This window comes from Leiobunum rupestre, chromosome 10 (genome assembly GCF_980474605.1).
Source record: "Leiobunum rupestre chromosome 10, qqLeiRupe1.1.hap1, whole genome shotgun sequence".
Lineage (NCBI taxonomy): Eukaryota > Metazoa > Arthropoda > Arachnida > Opiliones > Sclerosomatidae > Leiobunum > Leiobunum rupestre.
This window is the reverse complement of record NC_143393.1, coordinates 8,996,251-9,019,578: the sequence shown is the minus strand read 5'-3', so window position 1 is coordinate 9,019,578 and position 23,328 is coordinate 8,996,251. Positions and strand designations below refer to the sequence as shown.

Below are 23,328 nucleotides of genomic sequence, written 5' to 3'. Positions count from 1 at the left end.
GCGGTTTGGTCCGAAATAATATAGTACACCCTCCATTTCCATAGAAAAAAAAGGAGTAGGGAATCGCGTCCTGTCCTTTACCGTTCATCTAATAGGCTTATGAAAGTTGTAATCCCTTCCGGGAATTCAGGACGCCGGTGCCATCCCACGCGCTACGCGGATAGGTGGGATCATTTTCGGGTTTTTGAAGGGAGGGTTAATATTATAACCACCACTTCATCCCCTTCTCCCAAACGCTAGTAATTAAAAGTTCGTTTTCTCGCTACAAAGGTGGCGGAAATATTCTTTTTGTTTCGCCGCGAGTAGACAAAGCCGACCCCTCAGTTCGGTTTCCCGGCAGAGCAAACTCGACTTCTCTCCGGGCAACGACTCTCGTTTCGTAACCATCTTTGTCCGTTGGTGGCGAGTCTTTGGGATCTGGAAAATGAGATCTCGTAAAGAAGAGAATTTAATTCCGTGGCCTGGTTTAAGGACTTTACCGGCGAGGCTTATTTCGGGCCACGTTACAAAGTCCAATTACCGTCAAATGCCCGATTGTTGTACCAGACATTATAAGCCCCCAGACAGACAAAATGTATTCTATTTCGCGTGCGGATTTTCGGTTTGGATTCGTGGGTAACGCGCTAAACTAATTTTCTTGGAGTTTTGAAACTGTTCTTAACTTTTTGACTTAGAAATTGAATGGGCAATTTTTAGTCAGTGGCTATCTAATAATAATATTAATATTAATAATAATAATAATAAGGCACCACCTTAGGCCCAAAGTCATTTAGCGACTTTTTATGCCTTAAACATGTGGCCGGGTTACAATGCGTAGGAGGGTGGTGGCAAGCCCTTCATGCCACCTTGATAATAAAGATCTAGAGTTAAAAAAAGTTTCATTCCATGAATAGTCTAATATTGTTTGCAAATTTAAATAATGTGGCATTTTCGCCTAATTTTTTCGAATATAAAAATAGAACTATACCTCTAGACTAGTTTAAACTGATTAACAATGTAACACTATTAATGTTTTGTAGTACGTTTACTGTTATTAGACATTTTATATCGATAAAAATTTAAAGACATTAAAAACCCTTAAAAAGTAATTTATGTTTAAATTTTTTATTTTTCCGAATTGTGGAAAAGTTTCCGCATTTCGGAAAATTTTCTGGAAATTTTATTTTTCAGGAAAATTAACAACTCTAAAAGATCTCAACCTTCCAAATCTTTAACTCAAAAATGTTCTAAATATCTTATAATAAACAAAGTGACTTAGAAAATTTCCGTCTTTTAAATTGTAAAAAGTGGCCCGGGACTAAGAAGAGTATACAGTGTAATCGTTTAATAAGCTAGGCTAATACCCAAGGAACCATCTAGAACTAAGTCATCGAGCGACTTTTAAAGCCATTAATCAGGTGGTCGGGTTACAACGCGAAGGAGGGTGGTGGTAAGCCCTTCATGCCACGCGAGCCAACAGCTCCCTACACTCACTACTACCGTTAACCGCAACAAGTTTTATCGAAGGCGAAACCGAAGAACTCGAGAGGAAACCCCTTTAACTAGGGGGAGATAACTTAATTACTTTAATTTTAACTTTATTTTGCTTGATTTTTAAAATGAAAATTAGTCTTCTTTAACAACACGTTGATTTGTAACTTCTACATTCCAAACAATCAAGGGGCTGTGCAACACCTCTTTCACTACTTCTTATTAATTTATACATGTCAGTGCCCTTTAAGGAAGCGTCCATTAAATACGTGAGGCGATTTCTGCGATTTTTCGACCCCCCCCCCCTTGGTGAGATATCGTGAGATTGGGCTCGACCCCTCCCTCCCCCCTAATATCAAGTGAAATTTTCATTGTGTAGGATCTAGCCATATTTTAGTGGAGAAACATGTTTTACTTAATTTACCCCAGTTTTATCGCAATTTTACACTGTTTCTTGCGAAAAACAAATTACGTGATATTTGCCAAAGTGAGATTGAGTGAGATTCAGTTGGACCCCGTCCCTCCCCTAAACGCCTCACGTAATTTATGGACGCTCCCTAAGCTCCGCCCTGCTGATGCGGTTTTGACTAGTCCTTTAACCCCAAAAGTCTTCCATTTCTCGAATTATAAATTGAGTTTCCCCCTTACAGGTATTATTTTCATCTCTAAATAATGTAACATTATTTCTCATTTAAAATAGTGTTTTGAATGTTTTACGAATTTGAATACGCGTAAAGGAGCTTATCCTTTTTTTGGGAATCACATTTAAATAATTAAATATCTTAGAAGAAACTGAATTTTTTTATTTCTTTGCTACGCGGGGTTTTACGTATATTAAGCTTTTTAAGAAGACTATTATTTAGAATTTGTAAGTAAATTTTTCTTCCCCGGACTAAATTATTAATTTAAAAAGCCTATTTGCAGTTTATGAAAGCGCACGAAATGTGGTCTTTTATTTTGCATTCACAGCGGATAATTCGGTTAAGAAAATTAGCCTTTTGTTATAAAGGTTTAACGGTGTATTTGTGCCATACTTCGTACACCCTTTAGGATCAGGGCGGCGCCTTACAGGAGGGCAGCGTTACAATGAAATTATAAAAATATGAAATCACTTACAATACACCGAATGAAAGGAGTTACTCAAGTTAAAAGCATCGTGAAATACAAAAGAAATTTAAATACAATAGAAATTAAAAATTACAATTAAAAATAGAGAATAACCTAGGTTATCATGAATCCAATTGCTATAGTTAACCATATTGGTGACCCCCTAAAAAAATCATCGAATTAGATTCAGGTAGTATGTTGCACATAAATGTTAGTTACATATCTTCCACGTGTTAAATAATAATAATATTAATACTGAATAATAATCTTTAATTGTCCTTTTGACAAAAGGGATATCCCTGTTCAATTTTCACGGTTTTACAGAGAGTCATTAAATTAGTTAATTTACAGAACATATATACAAAAATACACAAATTGTACTCGAAAATGACATTAAAAATATTACACAGTTGTTATAATGTACTGGATCAATTCCTATTTAAAATATTTTACATTTTCTTTGTTTTTTGATGGCTAGTGGTATATCGTTCCAAGCTTTTTTACTTTATATTGTAAACTATTATTTGTTTTACCTTTTACATTAAACCCGTGCATGTTATTCCTTGTCATAGGGTTATGAGTTAAGGTATTATTAAAAATATTTTATACGTATTCTGGAAAATTTCCAAAGAATACTCTGTAAATAAAATGACCATGAATTTGTTGGTGTACCTCAGATTAAATAATAGTGAGAAAGTTCTGGGAGCCTTACTATGGAGTAGGACTAAAGTGTGATATTCAATTTTTAAGTCGCGTATTATTCTCGGTAGAGACGCTCATTCTTTTGGGTATGACGTCAAATATACGTTCCAATATAGTTCCCAATAGGCGATAGCATAAATTGTTTTGGTCGTAGCTAAGTTGTTAAAATGTTCCCGAAAATTCGTCATAGCACTGCCAACTTCTATAACGCGCTTCCGCTATCGGGGTTGGCCGTCGTCAAAAGATAAGCCTAGGTTAAAAACGTGCTTTAGTCTAAGTCTTTCATATTTTTACAATTTTTTAGTCAGAGACTTAACATCACTATCACAATAATAATACTAATGTCCAAGTCGTCGTTATATTAGGTTTATAAAATAAATTAGCTAGGCTAATACCCAAGGACACCACAAATTAATCTTTTTCCTATTAAAAAAGTATAAATATTTAAAAACATAACTTACCACAAAATTTTAAGTATGACTTTCTTTAAAAGTTAAACTTTTAAAGATTTATTTTATGAAACAGGAAGTCTCTGTTCAACGGTAAACTTTAAAGTAATTTTATAACCACGTGACTATTTTTAAAGGCTTCTACCGTTTGATGGCGCTCAAATGTTTCCCGAAAGAAATTTTACCCAGTATACCTTGCAATTTATGCTATCGTATAATTCATTGAAAGTACAAGTTAAAAAATTGAAAAAACCACAGTTTTTATTTTGCACAATATTAAAATCAGTATTTACAAAGACCGAAACTATAGTCAGTCTTTGTAAATATTGATTTTAGTCGCGGTTTAACTGCTACACTTATTGAAATATTTATTGACCTATGGTTAAAGCGAAATTGAATCGAAAATTTCGGGGTAGGTACATTTGTTTGAATTTCAATCGTCCGAACGGTAAAACAAATATTCGAATTTCATTCGTCCGAACCGCCGAAATAACAAATGTTTCAATTGTTTGAATTGGACCACTTGTTTGTTTCATTCGTCCGAATCGGTAGCATCACTTGTCCGAATTCTGTCGCTAAATTAATATTTCTTATTGCTGTTTTTTTGGTCCGGATTTTTTTTAGTGCAAGAATAAAAAATAAAAAACTACATTGTAAATATCGTTGTTTGTTAGTAAGTGGGAATTGCGTTGAATGTTGTGGATATTTTAGGTTAGGTTAGGTTCACGTTAATGTTACTATTTTCTTATATTAACAATATTTAAAAAAAAACAATTAATAATGTTCGAAAAACGGACAAACGATTATTCGAACAAATGAAATTCGCCAGTAAAGTTACCATAAATTGAACGACTAAATCATCAACAAAAGTTGTGATAAATTTTTCGGGCAAATGAAATACGTTTTCGGACATACGATCCTGTTTTCCGTCATTCGGACATTTGTACCACCATTTGGACGAATGAAATTCGAACAAATGTACCCAAATCGAAAATAATATCGCATTGACTACTAAAATCAGGACCAAACGTTGTCGAAGACAAATCAAATTTTTAGGAAAGTACATTTATGGCGAAAATTGTCGGTAATATCCTCGAGGCCTATCCTCTAGATATAATAAAAGCTTTAGTTTCAACAACTTGATCTCTGGCCTGTTTGTTGTTTTCCCTGTCTGTTCCGGTGGCGCTGTTGGGACAGGCGACTGGAGTGCGTCCGCTGCGTTGTGATATACGAAAAACACCCCAACGTTTTGCAGTATCGAGAAAGTGAGTATAAATATAGTTCTCCCTTTTTTTCCGCTTCTTAGATTCCCCCATTCTTTTGTTTTGCTTTCGGCCCATTTTCGGTGCTTTTCTTGAAAAACACGAGCCCGTTTTTTCTTTCTGTCTTTCGTGTGATATACCATTTTTTCCCCTCTCTTCCCAACACACGTACCACGTACAGCTTTTTGCGACGAATACAACAATCTGCAAGAGGCTTGTTCGGCTCTTCACGTTGACGCCCAACTCTTTTCATTATTTAGAGGTCAGTAGCGGCGATGGCTTTTAGCATTATTTTCTTCTCGCTTCTTTGGGGATTTTTTTTTTAGTCCTCGACTGTGGTACGTAGAAAGGTCGCTTTTTGCCACGTCTTTAATCTCCAAAAACATCTGACCCAAAAAAGCGGAAAAAATCTTCGTCTTGGTTTCCCATATACTTTGTATTTTTTTATTTATTGGGGGTTTCTTTGGCGACTGTTTTCTTAGTGGGACGTTTAAATTTTACGCTTATTTATGGATTTTATTCCATTCTAAAGAACTAAAGCGTGGTTCTATTCTAAAGAATCAAAGTCTGTATTTAAAATTTAAGATTAAAACAACGAAATTTCCTTGTGCACAAGCGTTATTTTAAAATTTCGTTTTCTTATTTAAAATTGTACTAGCTACTTGTGCAAATACAATTATTAAAATAGGAAAAAAACAACGATTATTAAAAGTACACAAGAATGTTTATTTAAAATAATTGACCCGACTAGTTTCGGTCACGTTAGTGCACCCTGATGATATTTTGAAAATCATTAATATAATATAGTCAGGCAGTATTTCTGAAAATGAGTCCACATTTAGTCAAGTCTGGTTTATTGAGTTAATGTTAATAAATAAATAATAATAATAATAATAATAATAATAATAATAATAATAATCAGCTATAAGCTAATACCAGAAGTAAATGAACCGAAGTTTTCGAAATAGCGCTCAGAATCGGAGGGCGTTTTCCTTATGAAAATGATGAGAAAATCGAGTAAAATAAAATATAATTTCCATCAATATCTTTTGATAAATTGCACTTGGGAATTGTGAGTATATCTATTTCTATGTATAAAAAATAGTTATATAAAAACAAAAACGTTTTTTTTCGGCCTAGGAGCGCGCAAAATTTCAAATTCGAGGTCAAAATGTAACTTCATAAGGAAAACGCCTCCAGCATGGGGAGTATAGCAGTCTGATAATTTCGGTTAATTTACTTTTGCTAGTACCCAAGGCACCAACACAGTCCCAAGACAAATAGCGCCTTTTAATGCCTTTAATTCAAGTGGCCTGGTTATAACGCGTAGGAGGGTGGTGGCAAGCCCTTCATGCCACGTGAGCCAACAGCTTCCTACACTAACTATTACCCTTAACCTCGACAAGTTTTCATGGAAAGGGGACAAACTCCATTTAGATTTTTATGATTATTATTAACGTCAAATGACGTTTATTAAATGAAAATGCTATTTTTTAACAAGTCTTTGTGGTGGTATTAACCCATTTAAGCTATGACCTTGGACCTTTTCATAACAATGAAGTGTTGAGATTTGATGGAGAATGGAGCCGCTTGTGTTAAATTTGGATATGTAGTTGTCGTATTATAGGCTTAAAAAAAGCGGCAATTTTTCAAGACGTTTGAAAAAATCCTATCGGATTTCGGATATGTTTTCAAAATCCTTTCTCAAAAACCAGTGATTGAATCTGGGATAAACCATGTACGTAAAAATATGGTTTATAAAATTTAAAATCAGACAGAATCGAAGGATTATTTATTATGTAATTAGCCACATCAAAACTAAGACTTGACTAAATGTGCCTGCTTTACTTAAAATTTAAAAATATTATCTAATAAAAACTAAAATTGAAAATAGTGGTCCTCGTTCACCCAAAATGATCGTAGTATACGAAATAGAGTATTCAGAAATAGTTTAGTCATTTCGGTCGGACATTCGTGGAAATGTCTACGGGATTTTGGATTTTAAATCCGATCCATAGGTCCTCATCACTCAAAGTTATCCTAGAATCTGAATGGTGTGCTCCTCGTCCACCCTAAGCAATCCTGTATTTGGAAATAGTGCAGTTCTTGTCTAATCCAAAGGGATCTTAGAATCTGAAATAGTGTAGTCCTCGCCCACCCAAAGGGATCCTACAATCTGAAATAGTGTAGTCCTCACCCACCCAAAGGGATCCTAGAATCTGAAATAGTGTAGTCCTCGCCCAATCAAAACTAACCTAGAATCTGAAATAGTGTAGACCTTCACCTACCCAAAGGGATCGTAGAATCTGAAATAGTGTAGTCCTCGCCCACCCAATGGGATCCTACAATCTGAAATAGTGTAGTCCTCGCCAACCCAAAACTAACCCAGAATCTGAAAAAGTGTAGTCTTCGCCCACCCAAAACTAACCTAGAATCTGAAATAGTGTAGACCTTCACCTACCCAAAGGGATCGTAGAATCTGAAATAGTGTAGACCTTCACCTACCCAAAGGGATCGTAGAATCTGAAATAGTGTAGTCCTCGCCCACCCAATGGGATCCTACAATCTGAAATAGTGTAGTCCTCGCCAACCCAAAACTAACCTAGAATCTGAAAAAGTGTAGTCTTCGCCCACCCAAAACTAACCTAGAATCTGAAATAGTGTAGACCTTCACCTACCCAAAGGGATCGTAGAATCTGAAATAGTGTAGTCCTCGCCCACCCAATGGGATCCTACAATCTGAAATAGTGTAGTCCTCGCCAACCCAAAACTAACCTAGAATCTGAAATAGTGTAGACCTTCACCTACCCAAAGGGATCGTAGAATCTGAAATAGTGTAGTCCTCACCCACCCAATGGGATCCTACAATCTGAAATAGTGTAGTCCTCGCCAACCCAAAACTAACCTAGAATCTGAAAAAGTGTAGTCTTCGCCCACCCAAAACTAACCTAGAATCTGAAATAGTGTAGACCTTCACCTACCCAAAGGGATCGTAGAATCTGAAATAGTGTAGTCCTCGCCCACCCAATGGGATCCTACAATCTGAAATAGTGTAGTCCTCGCCAACCCAAAACTAACCTAGAATCTGAAATAGTGTAGACCTTCACCTACCCAAAGGGATCGTAGAATCTGAAATAGTGTAGTCCTCGCCCACCCAATGGGATCCTACAATCTGAAATAGTGTAGTCCTCACCCACCCAAAGGGATCCTAGAATCTGAAATAGTGTAGTCCTCGCCCAATCAAAACTAACCTAGAATCTGAAATAGTGTAGACCTTCACCTACCCAAAGGGATCGTAGAATCTGAAATAGTGTAGTCCTCGCCCACCCAATGGGATCCTACAATCTGAAATAGTGTAGTCCTCGCCAACCCAAAACTAACCTAGAATCTGAAAAAGTGTAGTCTTCGCCCACCCAAAACTAACCTAGAATCTGAAATAGTGTAGACCTTCACCTACCCAAAGGGATCGTAGAATCTGAAATAGTGTAGTCCTCGCCCACCCAATGGGATCCTACAATCTGAATTAGTGTAGTCCTCGCCAACCCAAAACTAACCTAGAATCTGAAATAGTGTAGACCTTCACCTACCCAAAGGGATCGTAGAATCTGAAATAGTGTAGTCCTCGCCCACCCAATGGGATCCTACAATCTGAAATAGTGTAGTCCTCACCCACCCAAAGGGATCCTAGAATCTGAAATAGTGTAGTCCTCGCCCAATCAAAACTAACCTAGAATCTGAAATAGTGTAGACCTTCACCTACCCAAAGGGATCGTAGAATCTGAAATAGTGTAGTCCTCGCCCACCCAATGGGATCCTACAATCTGAAATAGTGTAGTCCTCGCCAACCCAAAACTAACCTAGAATCTGAAATAGTGTAGACCTTCACCTACCCAAAGGGATCGTAGAATCTGAAATAGTGTAGTCCTCGCCCACCCAATGGGATCCTACAATCTGAAATAGTGTAGTCCTCGCCAACCCAAAACTAACCTAGAATCTGAAAAAGTGTAGTCTTCACCCACCCAAAACTAACCTAGAATCTGAAATAGTGTAGACCTTCACCTACCCAAAGGGATCGTAGAATCTGAAATAGTGTAGTCCTCGCCCACCCAATGGGATCCTACAATCTGAAATAGTGTAGTCCTCGCCAACCCAAAACTAACCTAGAATCTGAAATAGTGTAGACCTTCACCTACCCAAAGGGATCGTAGAATCTGAAATAGTGTAGTCCTCGCCCACCCAATGGGATCCTACAATCTGAAATAGTGTAGTCCTCACCCACCCAAAGGGATCCTAGAATCTGAAATAGTGTAGTCCTCGCCCAATCAAAACTAACCTAGAATCTGAAATAGTGTAGACCTTCACCTACCCAAAGGGATCGTAGAATCTGAAATAGTGTAGTCCTCGCCCACCCAATGGGATCCTACAATCTGAAATAGTGTAGTCCTCGCCAACCCAAAACTAACCTAGAATCTGAAAAAGTGTAGTCTTCGCCCACCCAAAACTAACCTAGAATCTGAAATAGTGTAGACCTTCACCTACCCAAAGGGATCGTAGAATCTGAAATAGTGTAGTCCTCGCCCACCCAATGGGATCCTACAATCTGAAATAGTGTAGTCCTCGCCAACCCAAAACTAACCTAGAATCTGAAATAGTGTAGACCTTCACCTACCCAAAGGGATCGTAGAATCTGAAATAATGTAGTCCTCGCCCACCCAATGGGATCCTACAATCTGAAATAGTGTAGTCCTCGCCAACCCAAAACTAACCTAGAATCTGAAATAGTGTAGACCTTCACCTACCCAAAGGGATCGTAGAATCTGAAATAGTGTAGTCCTCGCCCACCCAATGGGATCCTACAATCTGAAATAGTGTAGTCCTCGCCAACCCAAAACTAACCTAGAATCTGAAATAGTGTAGACCTTCACCTACCCAAAGGGATCGTAGAATCTGAAATAGTGTAGTCCTCACCCACCCAATGGGATCCTACAATCTGAAATAGTGTAGTCCTCGCCAACCCAAAACTAACCTAGAATCTGAAAAAGTGTAGTCTTCGCCCACCCAAAACTAACCTAGAATCTGAAATAGTGTAGACCTTCACCTACCCAAAGGGATCGTAGAATCTGAAATAGTGTAGTCCTCGCCCACCCAATGGGATCCTACAATCTGAAATAGTGTAGTCCTCGCCAACCCAAAACTAACCTAGAATCTGAAAAAGTGTAGTCTTCGCCCACCCAAAACTAACCTAGAATCTGAAATAGTGTAGACCTTCACCTACCCAAAGGGATCGTAGAATCTGAAATAGTGTAGTCCTCGCCCACCCAATGGGATCCTACAATCTGAAATAGTGTAGTCCTCGCCAACCCAAAACTAACCTAGAATCTGAAATAGTGTAGACCTTCACCTACCCAAAGGGATCGTAGAATCTGAAATAGTGTAGTCCTCGCCCACCCAATGGGATCCTACAATCTGAAATAGTGTAGTCCTCACCCACCCAAAGGGATCCTAGAATCTGAAATAGTGTAGTCCTCGCCCAATCAAAACTAACCTAGAATCTGAAATAGTGTAGACCTTCACCTACCCAAAGGGATCGTAGAATCTGAAATAGTGTAGTCCTCGCCCACCCAATGGGATCCTACAATCTGAAATAGTGTAGTCCTCGCCAACCCAAAACTAACCTAGAATCTGAAATAGTGTAGACCTTCACCTACCCAAAGGGATCGTAGAATCTGAAATAGTGTAGTCCTCGCCCACCCAATGGGATCCTACAATCTGAAATAGTGTAGTCCTCGCCAACCCAAAACTAACCTAGAATCTGAAAAAGTGTAGTCTTCGCCCACCCAAAACTAACCTAGAATCTGAAATAGTGTAGACCTTCACCTACCCAAAGGGATCGTAGAATCTGAAATAGTGTAGTCCTCGCCCACCCAATGGGATCCTACAATCTGAAATAGTGTAGTCCTCGCCAACCCAAAACTAACCTAGAATCTGAAATAGTGTAGACCTTCACCTACCCAAAGGGATCGTAGAATCTGAAATAGTGTAGTCCTCGCCCACCCAATGGGATCCTACAATCTGAAATAGTGTAGTCCTCGCCAACCCAAAACTAACCTAGAATCTGAAATAGTGTAGACCTTCACCTACCCAAAGGGATCGTAGAATCTGAAATAGTGTAGTCCTCGCCCACCCAATGGGATCCTACAATCTGAAATAGTGTAGTCCTCGCCAACCCAAAACTAACCTAGAATCTGAAATAGTGTAGACCTTCACCTACCCAAAGGGATCGTAGAATCTGAAATAGTGTAGTCCTCACCCACCCAATGGGATCCTACAATCTGAAATAGTGTAGTCCTCGCCAACCCAAAACTAACCTAGAATCTGAAAAAGTGTAGTCTTCGCCCACCCAAAACTAACCTAGAATCTGAAATAGTGTAGACCTTCACCTACCCAAAGGGATCGTAGAATCTGAAATAGTGTAGTCCTCGCCCACCCAATGGGATCCTACAATCTGAAATAGTGTAGTCCTCGCCAACCCAAAACTAACCTAGAATCTGAAAAAGTGTAGTCTTCGCCCACCCAAAACTAACCTAGAATCTGAAATAGTGTAGACCTTCACCTACCCAAAGGGATCGTAGAATCTGAAATAGTGTAGTCCTCGCCCACCCAATGGGATCCTACAATCTGAAATAGTGTAGTTCTCGCCAACCCAAAACTAACCTAGAATCTGAAATAGTGTAGACCTTCACCTACCCAAAGGGATCGTAGAATCTGAAATAGTGTAGTCCTCGCCCACCCAATGGGATCCTACAATCTGAAATAGTGTAGTCCTCACCCACCCAAAGGGATCCTAGAATCTGAAATAGTGTAGTCCTCGCCCAATCAAAACTAACCTAGAATCTGAAATAGTGTAGACCTTCACCTACCCAAAGGGATCGTAGAATCTGAAATAGTGTAGTCCTCGCCCACCCAATGGGATCCTACAATCTGAAATAGTGTAGTCCTCGCCAACCCAAAACTAACCTAGAATCTGAAATAGTGTAGACCTTCACCTACCCAAAGGGATCGTAGAATCTGAAATAGTGTAGTCCTCGCCCACCCAATGGGATCCTACAATCTGAAATAGTGTAGTCCTCGCCAACCCAAAACTAACCTAGAATCTGAAAAAGTGTAGTCTTCGCCCACCCAAAACTAACCTAGAATCTGAAATAGTGTAGACCTTCACCTACCCAAAGGGATCGTAGAATCTGAAATAGTGTAGTCCTCGCCCACCCAATGGGATCCTACAATCTGAAATAGTGTAGTCCTCGCCAACCCAAAACTAACCTAGAATCTGAAATAGTGTAGACCTTCACCTACCCAAAGGGATCGTAGAATCTGAAATAGTGTAGTCCTCGCCCACCCAATGGGATCCTACAATCTGAAATAGTGTAGTCCTCACCCACCCAAAGGGATCCTAGAATCTGAAATAGTGTAGTCCTCGCCCAATCAAAACTAACCTAGAATCTGAAATAGTGTAGACCTTCACCTACCCAAAGGGATCGTAGAATCTGAAATAGTGTAGTCCTCGCCCACCCAATGGGATCCTACAATCTGAAATAGTGTAGTCCTCGCCAACCCAAAACTAACCTAGAATCTGAAAAAGTGTAGTCTTCGCCCACCCAAAACTAACCTAGAATCTGAAATAGTGTAGACCTTCACCTACCCAAAGGGATCGTAGAATCTGAAATAGTGTAGTCCTCGCCCACCCAATGGGATCCTACAATCTGAAATAGTGTAGTCCTCGCCAACCCAAAACTAACCTAGAATCTGAAATAGTGTAGACCTTCACCTACCCAAAGGGATCGTAGAATCTGAAATAGTGTAGTCCTCGCCCACCCAATGGGATCCTACAATCTGAAATAGTGTAGTCCTCGCCAACCCAAAACTAACCTAGAATCTGAAATAGTGTAGACCTTCACCTACCCAAAGGGATCGTAGAATCTGAAATAGTGTAGTCCTCGCCCACCCAATGGGATCCTACAATCTGAAATAGTGTAGTCCTCGCCAACCCAAAACTAACCTAGAATCTGAAATAGTGTAGACCTTCACCTACCCAAAGGGATCGTAGAATCTGAAATAGTGTAGTCCTCGCCCACCCAATGGGATCCTACAATCTGAAATAGTGTAGTCCTCGCCAACCCAAAACTAACCTAGAATCTGAAAAAGTGTAGTCTTCGCCCACCCAAAACTAACCTAGAATCTGAAATAGTGTAGACCTTCACCTACCCAAAGGGATCGTAGAATCTGAAATAGTGTAGTCCTCGCCCACCCAATGGGATCCTACAATCTGAAATAGTGTAGTCCTCGCCAACCCAAAACTAACCTAGAATCTGAAAAAGTGTAGTCTTCGCCCACCCAAAACTAACCTAGAATCTGAAATAGTGTAGACCTTCACCTACCCAAAGGGATCGTAGAATCTGAAATAGTGTAGTCCTCGCCCACCCAATGGGATCCTACAATCTGAAATAGTGTAGTCCTCGCCAACCCAAAACTAACCTAGAATCTGAAATAGTGTAGACCTTCACCTACCCAAAGGGATCGTAGAATCTGAAATAGTGTAGTCCTCGCCCACCCAATGGGATCCTACAATCTGAAATAGTGTAGTCCTCGCCAACCCAAAACTAACCTAGAATCTGAAATAGTGTAGACCTTCACCTACCCAAAGGGATCGTAGAATCTGAAATAGTGTAGTCCTCGCCCACCCAATGGGATCCTACAATCTGAAATAGTGTAGTCCTCGCCAACCCAAAACTAACCTAGAATCTGAAATAGTGTAGACCTTCACCTACCCAAAGGGATCGTAGAATCTGAAATAGTGTAGTCCTCGCCCACCCAATGGGATCCTACAATCTGAAATAGTGTAGTCCTCGCCAACCCAAAACTAACCTAGAATCTGAAAAAGTGTAGTCTTCGCCCACCCAAAACTAACCTAGAATCTGAAATAGTGTAGACCTTCACCTACCCAAAGGGATCGTAGAATCTGAAATAGTGTAGTCCTCGCCCACCCAATGGGATCCTACAATCTGAAATAGTGTAGTCCTCGCCAACCCAAAACTAACCTAGAATCTGAAATAGTGTAGACCTTCACCTACCCAAAGGGATCGTAGAATCTGAAATAGTGTAGTCCTCGCCCACCCAATGGGATCCTACAATCTGAAATAGTGTAGTCCTCGCCAACCCAAAACTAACCTAGAATCTGAAAAAGTGTAGTCTTCGCCCACCCAAAACTAACCTAGAATCTGAAATAGTGTAGACCTTCACCTACCCAAAGGGATCGTAGAATCTGAAATAGTGTAGTCCTCGCCCACCCAATGGGATCCTACAATCTGAAATAGTGTAGTCCTCACCAACCCAAAACTAACCTAGAATCTGAAATAGTGTAGACCTTCACCTACCCAAAGGGATCGTAGAATCTGAAATAGTGTAGTCCTCGCCCACCCAATGGGATCCTACAATCTGAAATAGTGTAGTCCTCGCCAACCCAAAACTAACCTAGAATCTGAAAAAGTTTAGTCTTCGCCCACCCAAAACTAACCTAGAATCTGAATTAGTGTAGTCCTTCGCCCAGCCAATGGGATCCTAGAATCTGAAATAGTGTAGTCCTCTCCCAACCAAAACTAACCTAGAATCTGAAATAGCGTAGTCCTTCACCTACCCAAAGGGATCCTAGAATCTGAAATAGTTTAATCCTTCGCCTACCCAAAGCGATCCTAGTTTGAAATAGTGCAGTCCTCGCCCACCCAAAGAGATCCTAGAATCTGAAATAGTGTAGATTTCACCCACCCAAAGCGTTCCTGGACTATGAAATAGTAGGATCCTCGCCCACTCAAATAGATTCTAGAAGTAGTATGGCTATAACGTATCCAAAGCGATCCTAGAACCAGAAATAATACGGCTCTAGTCTACCTAAAGCGATCCTATTCTAGAATCCGAAATAGTTTCGTTATCGCTTTAAAATTTTCAAAATGAGTTTGACATTTCCACCACTGAAAACAAAATGAGAAATGCAGTTATAAATGTCCAACCTTTGTATAATTTATTCGTGATATTTAAATTCCGTGGCAAATATTTAATTATTATTTTTTTTAATATAAGATTATATGTTGGGAGTGTAATTTGACTGTCATTAACCCGTTTAAAACTCGGCTATTATTTTGGTAATGACGCTACTTTGAAATAAAATATCGAAGCAGAACGAGCGAACGAAAGCGGGCCAAAATTTGCATAATTAGGATCCCCCGCGAGCGATTTTAATATTTCAAAGTGGCGGCGGACCTAGTGGAAATAAATGGAATGAAATATATTTTTGGCTCTGCCCAGAATCCGCTTTAGCCTACTCGCTTTTGTTTCAGAAAAAGAAAAAGTAAACTCATTGAAACTCGACTAGTTCCTACGATATTCAAATACGTTAGCCTTGGAAGTTAGAAGGGAATAGACTTTACCCTTTTCTCGGGCAACGGAGTGGCGTCAATCCGAGGAGCTAATGAGTATAGTTTAGGGAGTAAATTTCGGGGTAACTTAAGAGCTCTTCGGTGACTCGCGCTCTAGGAAACAAATATATTATTTCCATCTTATTCCTTTTCTTTTCTCGCCACTTCTTCCATAGTCAAGGGTCCGCCGGTGACCTGTCCATTTCGAGGTCCCTTCACATTTACGTATAGCCGGGGAGGTCAAGGAGAGTGCCAATATCCGTTGTCGACCGTCGATACCTGTACGGACGACAGTAGACTTGTCTTTAGATTCCAAGCCTGCGCTGACATCTTCGGCTCCGAAAGCAGCGGTAAGATTTTTCCTTCTATCAACGTACATTTTCATTTCAAAAACACTTGAATTCTCTCAAATTTAGTACAATAAAGTACTGACACTGAGTTGTGAATATATTATTCACAACTCAGTGTCAGTACTTTATGTAAATTTTTTATATTAACCATAAGTAACGAAATACCAATAGGTATGACAAATAGCAAAATTTCTCTCCCAAACTGATCAAGGGTTTTTTTAAGCTAAAATTGCAACTGGCCTGAGTTATCTCCCAAACTGATCAAGGGTTTTTATGAGCTAAAATTGCAACTGGCCTGAGTTATCTCCCAAACTGATCAAGGGTTTTTATAAGCTAAAATTGCAACTGGCCTGAGTTATCTCCCAAACTGATCAAGGGTTTTTTTAAGCTAAAATTGCTACTGGCCTGAGTTATCTCCCAAACTGATCAAGGGTTTTTTAAGCTAAAATTGCAACTGGCCTGAGTTATCTCCCAAACTGATCAAGGGTTCTTTAAGCTAAAATTGCAACAGGCCTGGGGTCCGTTTAACAGCGATATAGGTTAAATTAATCCGCGTAGGAGGGTTGTGGCTATCCCTGCCACAGACAATATTCCCTTTAGGGTTCTACAATATTCCCTTTAGGGTTCTACAATATTCCCTTTAGGGTTCTACAATATTCCCTTTAGGGTTCTACAATATTCCCTTAAGGGTTCTACAATATTCCCTTAAGGGTTCTACAATATTCCCTTAAGGGTTCTACAATATTCTCTTAAGGGTTCTACAATATTCCCTTAAGGGTTCTACAATATTCTCTTAAGGGTTCTACAATATTCCCTTAAGGGTTCTACAATATTCCCTTAAGGGTTCTACAATATTCCCTTAAGGGTTCTACAATATTCCCTTAAGGGTTCTACAATATTCCCTTAACTGTTCTACAATATTCCCTTAAGGGTTCTACAATATTCCCTTAAGGGTTCTACAATATTCCCTTAAGGGTTCTACAATGCTCCCTTAAGAGCTCTACAGTTATCCCTTATGGGTTCTACAATACTATCTTTAAAGTGTTAAACTACTCCCTTTAGGATAATATATTAGGGTGTATATATCAACCCTTAAGAGTTTTTTTTAATATATTTTAGACCTTAATATACCATTAAAAAACCATTTTTTTAAGAGTGTACCTTCTTGTACAACTTCATTCACAAATGGCTTTAGGTTTGTTTGGGTGGATCTTTACATACAGAACACTTAATAAACCATTAAAAAAACATTTTTTTTTAAAGGTGTACATTATAAATATTTTTTATTAGTAAACAATATTTTCCCGTTCACAAATTTCACCCTGCAAAATCGTTTAAAAGGGAACGGCCAAGCTTTTCCAAATATGGCCTTATTTCCGTATCAAAAGATTAACAAGACGTTCAATATACTAACACGTACCTTTTTTTTTATCTTGAAAAAATAGTTTTTGGCCCAAAAATTTGAAACGAAAAATAACGCCAGGTGTTTGGGTTGGAATTTTCGCCGCCATGTTAGGAGCTGCCGCCAGCGCCCCTAACCCCGTATGAGCGATTTGCGAACTATCCTTACTTTTAAAATCGCGCAATTTAGGCTTAAGCATAGAGATAGAAAATAAGTAGAGGCCCAGACAGGGGGAAAAAAGAGGTGCTTTCTGTTATGTAAATTTTATCCCCCCCCCCCCCCCCGTGGCATGCGTTATAGGGAAGAAGCACGTAGCGCCACCACACCGTTCTGGAGGAACTAGAAATCGTCGCCTGAAAGCAAAATCCACGTAACTATAAACACAAGTCTTAAGAAGTTACGTGGATTTTGCTTTCAGGCAACGAAATAGGCGTGAGAAACTAAAGTTCTACAGCTTTTGAAAGCCAAACTTTTTAAGCTCTAAGGAAGTTTCTTCAACTTGTAATAGGCTTTATTATCATAAATAAAGTAAATTTTTTTGAAGTTTGAAATATTACTTGTTTTACATACAATTTTGAATGAATTATAATAATTTAATTATAGTACTTATATAATAAATATGAAAATAGTTGAAGCTTGTGAAGTTCCAAATTGTATTTTCCCTTGAGATTCAACAAAACTGGGAGAAAAGTATACCATTTTAAGGGTTTAATAATATTAGTGGTATCGGTATATACAAAACAACTTTATAGCGGACTTACGGCTAACATAATGATTTGGTCAGTTCGGAGACACTCGAGATTAATAATATACATCTAGCACCTACTGTTGCACGGAAGCATTGAAACTCCCAAAAAGTCTTCGGATGTCCAATATGAAACATTCTATGGTCTCGACACTCCCGAGTTAGAAGTGTCATCCTCAGATAAAGAATATACAGAAGAAAATATAATTTGTAGTCAGTATGGATGGATTTTGAATCTACTGAAATGGACGAGATTGAAGATGATTCATCTTTAAAAAACTCTCCATGAAATGAGAAAACGAAAGCTTTTATTGAATTTAGACGAAAGATTTGGTCCAATTTCAATAGAACTGTTTAAATCTTTACACCAAACTGGATTGAAGAATATGAAATCAGCAATACCCTTGGTTACTACGAAGATTTGCCATGACAGTTCATTTTTATTCTCCGAAAGCATATGATTTCTTGAGAAAACACCTTTGTTTACCACATCCCAACCCTCTACGAGAAAGGATAAACAAAATTACAGAGCTTGAAAGCTTTAACTACATTAAAAATGTGAGTGACAAATCAGATCATTAACTTTTAATAGCATTATCTATTGATGAAACGTCAATGAATGGACAGAAAATGAATTTTCCGGATTAGTAAACTCAAGACACATCAGCCCTTGTATTTATGGCTGTGGCTATCAACGGCCATTGGAAAGTCCCCATAGGATACCTGTAAATATAAGATTAAGAAAAATAAGCAGATACACAACAATATAGTCAAAAGAAGCAGTTCGAAGAAAACTTACCACTATAATCCTTTTCCAAGGACAATTTTGTATGCAATGCCAGTCTATCAGAAATATATTATTATGATTGATAATGGTATTTAATCAAGGATATGGTATTTTAAAATACAGTATCCTTGTTTTTTCTCTCGTAGAGCCCAGCTGGTTGCCACAAGGGAGTTTAGTTTCTTAGATGGCCGTTTGTGGCGCCACGTATTTTCTTCCCTATAAGGCATAGCTCGTGAAGGGGGATAGCAACGCGGAACAAACCCTCAGATTTCATTGAGCCTCTACTTATTTTCTATCTCTATAGGCTTAAGTCTCTTATAACTGGAACGCGCCGCCCGTGCAAAACAAATTTTTTGCGTCTTCAGCAGCGCGCGCCTTTACGTTGCTTTTCTGTCTCACCGACTTCTCACCAGTTGTCGCGGCGGACGCGCGCTTTTCAATTTCCCGAAATGTCTTTATTTTATTAAAAATTAACCACTTAATATTTTTTTACGCGGTTTTCGCCATAAATTTTAGTTTTTAACGGGCTATAGGGTTATCTAACTGGTCAAAGCTTGACCATTCCCCTTTAAGTTTATTTTCTTTCGAAACTTATTTTGAAAAAACCAACGGTGGATTAATTATCTCTAAAATATATTACGTACTTCTGATGCTATTAATATATTTTTTTAAATCAATTACGAATAATTTCCATAAAATAACAAATTCAAAATCACGTTCATCCAGGGACCATAATTTATAACCCTAAATGAAAGGGCTCAGATTGGGAGCGAAATACGCTAGCTAGAACAAAAAATAAAATAATATAATATATAGAGGTCAGCGGAACAAATAAATTAACCGCAAAAATTTCAATTTATCATTAAAATTAGTATTATTTGTTTTATACAAATAAATTATACGAATAAACAACGATTTAACATGCAAAATTAATCATTTTTTTTCGAATATTTCTGAATAATTCTCGGTTATGGACAAATATAAACAATCGTATAATTTCTTATTCAAACGCCGACCTCTAATAATATATAACACGTCGACCTCTAATAATATATAACACGTCGACCTCTAATAATATATAACACGTCGACCTCTAATAATATATAAAACGTCGGTGGTCACATTTTTTTGTTAATTTAGCAAGACGACGTTATTAGTCCCGCAAAGGCAAACTTGACAACTTGTTAAGGTGGGAACGGATCACGCAATTGTCAAAAGGTGGAGTTAGTCGTACGTTAGGCCTTTGGATTCTCATCGTTTTTTGTGGACTCCGGAATTCCCTTAACGAGATGAGTTCTCCACGCGGTAATTTAGCAACGAATAAGAAACGTTTTTGAGCACCCCTGACCGTTCCAATAGAAACTAGGAGTGGGGGGTTACACCCCTTTCACACAAGAAGGTAGAGAATGCGTCCAAGGGGGGGGGGGGGAGACCTAGGCTTAACGACTACGATTATGATTGCGTAAGGGAGAGAGAGTCATTTATTGCAGCAGTAGTCGACCAAAAAACACTTTTATGCGCAGGCAAATTAATGACGATATTACTCTTTTCGGTTCGCGCTGCGTTCTGGTGAAATCAGGAAAAGCGCAAGAACGGGGGGTGGAATTATTTGGGATTCGTAGTAATGAACGCGCATCGAGTGACCCCGGGGGGGGGCGAAGTACTTCCCCCCTTTCCCTGATATAGCCCACGGCGGGAAGCGCGCTCTTTCGGGGCTTGTGTTTTTTCCGATCCACCATCCCGTATTAATGACTTCTTTACCGAGTACGGCGTTTCATTCGTTATTATTGGGCCGTAACGGGGATTCGGGTTTTGCCCGCCCTCTGTCGCCTATTCTCGGTACTATTTAATGGCACTTCTTTCTCCGTCGGTGTTTTTGGTTATGCCTTATTCCTCCTAAAATGTTTTGTTCTCCCTTTATTTGGACACCCATGGCGGGTGGAGAGCCGACTGTCCTAATGTGGCGTCTGCCTGGACGCCCGTTGCAGCAGGCGTCTCCTTTTGCTCTTGGAAGTTTGTTTAGGGTTCTCTCGGTCGCCCTTTTGGGCTTAGCCCTCCGAGGCCATAATTAAAGATCCTTAATTAGACTAATTAGATAATGAGCAAAATGCGGGTCGAGGTTGATTGACCAGACCTTCATTAAACAATGAAGATTTTAATTAGGTTGCGTCCTCATCAAGTTCTATACGCTCACCACTCTTCATATTACATTTTTTCTTATTTTGATGTTTTTTCTTGTACCTTTACTTTATACAGTTTGATACGCTATGTTTTTGGGAATTAATAGATCTATTTATTGTTTAAGCGGGTGTGTTTTAGAGTCGCTGTTTTATGAGTTTAAAGGAGTAATTACTGATTCATCGATTAATATTCAGGAATATACAGAATAAAGAGAACTGTTTAAGCTCAATCTGCGTATTTAGAAATGCTAACATAAGTATGTTATTCGGTAACTTCATTTAAAAAAAAACGTTTAACCCAGGAGCAACAAACACAAGGAGAACGCAGCTAGCCTTAAACACGCTAACGCAGTGTTGTGTACAAATTTCATTGGACGAGCCTTACGCTGCACGTTTTACGGAAAGGGGGAAGACATTTTCCGAATTTTCCCCTTCCGACGGCAGCAGGCGCTAAAGCGTCTAACCAATGAAAATGTATACAAGAAAATCCACGACTTTTGACGGGTTGCGTTCTACTTGTGTGTTTGCTGCTCCTAGGTTTAACTAAGTTTCTGTGAGATTAAGTTTACCGCATTTAATCAGTAGTTTTTTAACTCGCAGACTGATAACCACACTGATCGTGATGTAATCAGTAGGTTCTTTTCGCTTGTTCCGGGATTTCGGAGAAGAGTAAGAAAAGTAAGGCTATGACGTCATTTTACTCCGATTCTGTGGTGGCGAATAGTTTGAGTCGGAGTGAAAACGTTTTTCAAAATAACTGCATGTGACCTTTTCAGCAGACAAATTCTGGCTAGCAGACGACAAAATCCGATTTACTCCTTTACACCTCCTTTTCAGAAGGAGTAAAAAGAGTAGCCCTAATACTCCGGAACAAGCGAATGGTTTATGGAGCGGATTAATTCTCATCCCCGGAATAGGCGGATAAAACATTTTAGCGTAAAAAGAGTACACTTTTAGTCCGAGAAGAGGCGAAAAGGAACCACCAAGTGAAGATAATTAAAATCGTAGATAAATTTTCAAACCACCAGCACCTTTTTGGTATTTTAAACATTCGACTTCTAACATCTCAAACAATGTCTAGTTAATTTTACTAAATCACTAAATTGAAAGAGATAATTTTTACTGTACTTAGGGCCGTTTTAACCTTTCCGTAGGCCTTAGGCAAAAATCTCTCATTCACCGAGTTTTCGGACCTTCGTAGGCCCTAATGTCTCCTAAAAGTTTCATAGACCCTAGGCACTGTGCCTAGTCTGCCTAAAGCGGCCCTGACTGTACTGTAAAACTTGTCGAGACCGTAGTTGAAGCGATACAACGCCAAAGAAAAAGATCAGATAATTTCCACGTCCGCTAGTAAATCTTCTAGCCGACCGGTACACTATTAAAGGGGAACGGCCAAGCTTTTCCAAATATCGCCTTACTTGCTTATCAAAAGATCAACAAGACGTTCAATATACTTACACGTACCTTATTTTGTCTTGAAAAAATAGTTTTTGGCCTATAAAGTTGAAACGCAAAATAACGCCAAGTATTTGGGTTTGAATTTTCGCCGCCATCTTAAGGTGTATCGCCAGCGCCAGCAGCACCTTAGTGAGCGATTTGCAACTATCCTAACTTTTAAAATCGCGCAATTTAGTCTTAGGTCTCGTATAACTGGAACGCGCCGCGCGTGCAAAACAACTCTTTTGCGTCTTCAGCAGCGCGCGCTTTTACGTGGTTTTTCTATCTCACCGATTTCTCACCAGGTGTCGCGGCGGACGCGCGCTTTTCAATTTCCCGAAATTTCTTTATTTTATTAAAAATTAACCCTTTTAATATTTTTGGATGCGGTTTTCGCCATAAATTTTAGTTTTTAACGGGCTATGGGGTTATCTAACTGGTTAAAGCTTTTCCAGTACACTATTAATGATCATTCTTATTTAATTTCCAACGCAGTGGAGGAGCTGACGTGTTTAGCAATCTGGAAAGAAGGTTCAACTCACTACTTAATCGGGAAGCTGGTCTCGACCGAACGAACCCACCACAGGCAAATCAAAGAAGAGGATCATTATCGGTGTTTCGTAAGTCTGGCCCATTGAATTGGGAATAGTACCGCTAGAATGACATAGGGGCGTACGAGAGTCGTAGTTTCGAGAAACAAATTCTGCAAAATTCGAGTCGGCGCTAGGGAAATAAATGCTCTGACTACTAAAATTTATTGAAATCTGGGGGCTCACTAGTCAATTTGACTAGTAAAAACGTACCTAAATATTCATAAATAATGGCGAATATGTCGTATCATAAATTCATCAATCCCATTTTATTTAAAAAAAATCACATCATGTAACTCAAATGATAATAAACTCCTATTTTAATCCTGACGGGTAAAGCAAAATGTTGGCTGTCCTTGTTTTTATACTCACTAGCAAAGA

General features: G+C 38.9%; 1 protein-coding gene across 1 annotated transcript in view; it reads left to right on the top strand.

Annotated features, from left to right (window-relative positions):
- Positions 1 to 23,328, top strand: part of LOC149923575 (uncharacterized) — a 135,042-nt gene that overhangs the window by 103,002 nt on the left and 8,712 nt on the right. Inside the window, exons 3-6 of the mRNA XM_090161256.1 lie at positions 4,926 to 4,993; positions 5,172 to 5,252; positions 15,633 to 15,806; positions 22,853 to 22,977. Coding sequence (XP_090017382.1) covers positions 4,926 to 4,993; positions 5,172 to 5,252; positions 15,633 to 15,806; positions 22,853 to 22,977 — 448 coding nt within the window. The remainder of the gene's footprint in view (positions 1 to 4,925; positions 4,994 to 5,171; positions 5,253 to 15,632; positions 15,807 to 22,852; positions 22,978 to 23,328) is intronic.